The following is a 4,786-nucleotide window of genomic DNA, read 5'->3' as shown; positions in this document are numbered from 1 at the left end:
TTTTCCTGTTCGGTAGACCACCAGCACTCCGTACAAGACACCAATCCAAAGGAAAAACGATTACAGAAAGAATTGGAAGTTTCCCATAGGCCACATTGAGCGAAAATGCCAAGACCTAACTTTGTCAAATGGCGTTATTTTGCCCAAGTGTTAGGCCTTTTCCTGCTCGGTAGACCGCTAGCACTCGGTACAAGACACCAAACCAAAGGAAAAACGATTACAGAAAGAATGGGAAGTTTCCCATAGGCCACATAGAGCGAAAATGCCAAGACCTAACTTTGCCAAATGGGGTTATTTTGCCCAAGTGTTGGGCCTTTTCCTGCTCGGTAGACCGCCAGCACTCGGTACAAGCCACCAAACCAAAGGAAAAACAATTACAGAAAGAATTGGAAGTTCCCCATAGGCCACATAGAGCGAAAATGCCAAGACCTAACTTTGACAAATGGGGTTATTTTGCCCAAGTGTTGGGCCTTTTCCTGCTCGGTAGATCGCCAGAACTCGGTACAAGACACCAAACCAAAGGAAAAACGATTACAGAAAGAATTGGAAGTTTCCCGTAGGCCACATAGAGAGAAAATGCCAAGACACCAAACCAAAAATTTCTATATAATGTCTAATCAAGTTTAATCGAAGTTATTTGAGCAGATTAATGGTTAATGATTTTCTGAAAATGTTAATCGATTTATGTACTTTTGATTGAAGGTAGTATTTGTCTTTAATCAGTGCACGTTTTTGTATTTTGAGGGCCTTTGGCCCTGGCCAAATTTGTTGACAGTAGACAATATGGCCGACACTGTATTGTTAGTGAAAGAAAACACGGTCAAAATCTTGACCTCTGGCACACGCAAGTTTAGCACGTACGAAATTATTGACCTTGTTGAAAACAAACTCGGAGAGGACTCCGTTCTAGCATGTGTGCCATGTACTGACTCTTTTGATGTGACTCTAATTAATCGTGATGTTGCAGAAACTCTTGCAAATGATGGACTAATTAGTGGGGAAGATGGACTTCTTTGCAAATTTGTTAATTCACGTGTCAAGGTTGTTTCATTTATGCACATACCTGTGTATGTGTCTGACAAAGAAATTTTTGACTAATTGCACTTCTGGGGAGTAAAAGCTACTGAAAAAACTGTTGACCACAATGGCAAGTAAAAATATGATGGTACGCGTTATGTCAAGGTGCAATTCCCGGATAAAATTTCAAGCTTGCCCTACGCAACAAGTTTTGATGGTCTGTCATATTCTATACGCCATAATGACCAGGAAAGAGTATGTTTTAAATGTCTCCAAGCTGGACATGTTTTATCAAATTGTCCAGAATTTAGGTGCTTTAAGTGTGATCAACCCGGTCACGGTAAAAGGAATTGTGTGTCTGTTTTATGTCCGAGGTGCAATTTGTTTGGCTGGAAATGCGAGTGTGTCCAGATTGGATCAGACGATATTTTTGATTCAGTAGCTGACGCACGTGCTGATTCTAACGGTATCTATTACGGTAAATCTGATATTTTACAAAAAAGCGTCTGTTGCTGAAAATTCTGACGTTATAAATGATTCGCATGGTGTTGATATTAGTAATAGTGACGTTATTAATGACCGTAGCGACAATCTTGATGGTAAAAATGTTGTTAAATCCAGTGTTGATGAAATGAAACTGGTTATTGAGCAAAATGTTAAAATTAATCTTGAAAAAATTGAAAATATAAATCTGGAGAGTATGACTAAGAATTACGGTGTTTTGAATAATTGTGATGATGATCAGGAAATGTCTGATGCCTTTGCCTCCTCTTCACAATCGTCAGATTTGTCTGGAACAGCGCGAATCGGCAAAAGTAAGGTTAAACGACAGGATAAACCTGAGCAGAGATCCAGTGACAGTGATGTTTTGAAAGTGATACAGGACCGCAAATCAAGCAAAGTAAAACTAAATCCATCTACAGTCAAGGAAGTTATTAGTCATGTTAAAAAATCAAAAATCAAATAAACTTACTTTTTGGGGGGTTTTATATTTAATATTGTTAATAATGGTGAAAAAAGCAAGCATAAACATAAATGGTTTAAAAAATGTTGTAAAATTTCAAAAACTTATTTCTTATTTTCATTCGCAAAATTTAGATTTCGTGTGTGTGCAAGAGACACATTGGGATAATTGTTTTATTGAATCTTATAAACACTTATGGGATGGTGAGATTTTATATAGTAGTAGCAATTTTGGTTTCAAGGGTTGTGCTTTATTTATCGCTAACAAGTTTATTGACAAATGTGAACTAGTATATGCTGAACAAAAAGGTAGACCTCTGGAATGCAAAATAGATATAAATGATTATGTGTTTTCCCTCATATGTATTTATGCGCCGAATGATGAAACAGAGCGTCATGAATATTTTCGGTCCGTTGCTGATCGATTACTACTTTCAGAAAAAGGTTGTACTTTGTGTTGATTTTAATGATATTCTGAATCCCTTCTCTGATCAATCAGTAAATATGACATGTTATGGCAAAAGTGATAGTACTTTTGCTAACTTTGTAAATGACCATTCATTGTGTGACATATGGAAGCGTAAAAATCCAAACAGTGCAGTGTTTACCCGGAGACAACTTGTTCAAGGCAAATTAAAACAATCACGAATTGACTACATATTTTTATCTTCCGCTGTAGTGAAACATTCTCTTTATTGTTTTGTCTCGCATACCAGTTTTAGTGACCATAGTTTTGCTAGTTTAATTTTGAATTTTGATAACTATGAGAAAGGATCGGGTGTTTGGGTATTCAATAATTCTTATCTAAAAGATCCTGGGTATTGCTTTAAAATCCGTAACATGATAAAATCATCTGCATCTTACCTCTTGTACCAGACTGAACCACTTGTATGGTGGGACAATTTAAAGTACAGCCTTAAGAGTTTCAGTATATCCTATGCTCAACAACAGAGAAAACGAGCTAAAGATGAATTTTGGCAATTACAAACGGCTCTGAATTTTCATTTGTTGAAAGCCAGTAAAGTGTATGATTATGACTATGCTCCTATTTTTGATTTACAATCCAAGCTTGAATATTATGAAATTTCGAAATGTGAGGGTGCCATCTTAAGGGCAAAAGTTCTAGATTCACTTGAATCCGATAAGTGTTCGCATTACTTTCTTAATTTAGAAAAGCGGAAACAAGAGTCCAATGTGATTCGATCGTTACGATCTGCATCTGGAACTATGCTATCTTCTTCGGATGACATTCTGCAAGAAGCTGTTAATTTTTATTCCAAACTTTATGCTTATGAGCCAGTGTCTGAGGACAAACAGGATGTTATTTTTGATCACATCAGTAAGCAGATAAGTGAAGCTAGCGCTGAACATTGTGAAGCTATTATTTCCCAAAAGGAATTATTTTCCGCTCTAAATGGCATGAAACGTCGTAAATCGCCAGGTGTTGACGGTTTAACAGTTGAATTCTTTGTTCATTTTTGGCCTTCGACGTGATCAATGAAATTCGAAAATGTGTGGAACTAAGCAGAACTATGAAATGGGGCATAATTTCATTGTTTTACAAAAACAGGGGAGATAAGTGTGATTTAAAGCATTGGCGCCCAATTAGTTTGCTAAATGTAGATTATAAAAGCTTTGCCCGTTCATTGGCATTACGTTTAAAAACAGTCCTCGAAGCATTGATTTCGCCTGATCAAATATGCTGTATTCCTGGTCGGGACATTTCTGTAAATGTTCTAAATGTTAAAGAACTTATTGAGTATGTTGAACATGATAATCTACCTTGTTTCTTATTAAGCGTAGATGCTGAAAAAGCTTTTGACATGGTCTCACATCAATACATGTTTTCGCTTTTAGCTAAATTTGGTTTTGGTGATGCTTTTATTTCGAATTTGAAAATCTTGTATTTTGGTATTAGAAGTAGTATCAAAATTAACGGTTTCATCTCGAAATCGTTTAATATTAGTCGTTTTGTGCGTCAGGGGTGTCCGATCTCTGCCTTCTTTACGTGCTCACAGCAGAGCCATTGAATTTACTCATAAAATCGAATCCGAATATCATGGGTATTCCCATCCCTGGATGTGACCACAAGTCACTGCTTTTTCAACATGCTGATGATGTGACGTTAACTTTATCAAACTTTGATTCAATTAATGAAGCCATTGAAACTATTAATGTTTATTGATCCGCATCAGGTGCAAAAATTAACCGTGATAAGTCGCAGCTATTACTTGCTGGTTCATCAAAGAGTGTTGTGTGTGACAACTGTCCAGTTACCCTTGTGAATGGTTGCATGAAAATACTAGGTGTACACGTGGGTCTGAACAAACTTAAGTGTGAAAAGTTGAATTGGGAGTCAAAATGTTCCAAAGTGTCTAAAATACTAAATATGTGGAAACAAAGAGATCTTTCGGGTGGTAGAAATTCCATCTTGGGCATTGAAGAGTATCGATAAATCTATTCGGGATTTCATTTGGTTTGGAAAGGTCCCGCTTATCAAAATCTCAACCTTATGGGGTAACAATGAAAAAGGTGGATTAGGTTTGGTATCAATCAAAGAAAAAGAAAAATCCTTTAGACTAGCCTGGTTATCCAATTTTCTTCAATGCTCTCATGATGCTCCATGGAAATTCTACATGACATATTTTTTAAAGTCGTATAAACAATTTTTATGTTCTTTTGAACTTTTATTTATATCTTATTCTTCAAAGGGACTAAGTTCCTTGACTGACTTTTATGGTTGAATTAATTAAGAGTTCTTGTGATTTCGCTAATTGTGCAATAGACTGTAAATTAGTCATCAAGA

At 36.3% G+C, this 4,786-nt stretch overlaps 1 protein-coding gene across 1 annotated transcript in view; it reads right to left on the bottom strand.

Moving 5' to 3' along the window:
- Positions 1-2,267: 2,267 nt before the first annotated feature.
- LOTGIDRAFT_175924 (hypothetical protein) overlaps positions 2,268-4,786 on the bottom strand; it is a gene marked incomplete at both ends in the record, with an annotated part of 9,190 nt that continues 6,671 nt past the window's right edge. The window contains one exon of the mRNA XM_009063126.1: positions 2,268-2,297. Coding sequence (XP_009061374.1) covers positions 2,268-2,297 — 30 coding nt within the window. The remainder of the gene's footprint in view (positions 2,298-4,786) is intronic.

The sequence above is a fragment of the Lottia gigantea genome, assembly GCF_000327385.1.
Source record: "Lottia gigantea unplaced genomic scaffold LOTGIsca_551, whole genome shotgun sequence".
Classification (NCBI taxonomy): Eukaryota; Metazoa; Mollusca; class Gastropoda; family Lottiidae; genus Lottia; species Lottia gigantea.
This window is presented reverse-complemented; position numbering and strand designations above follow the sequence as displayed.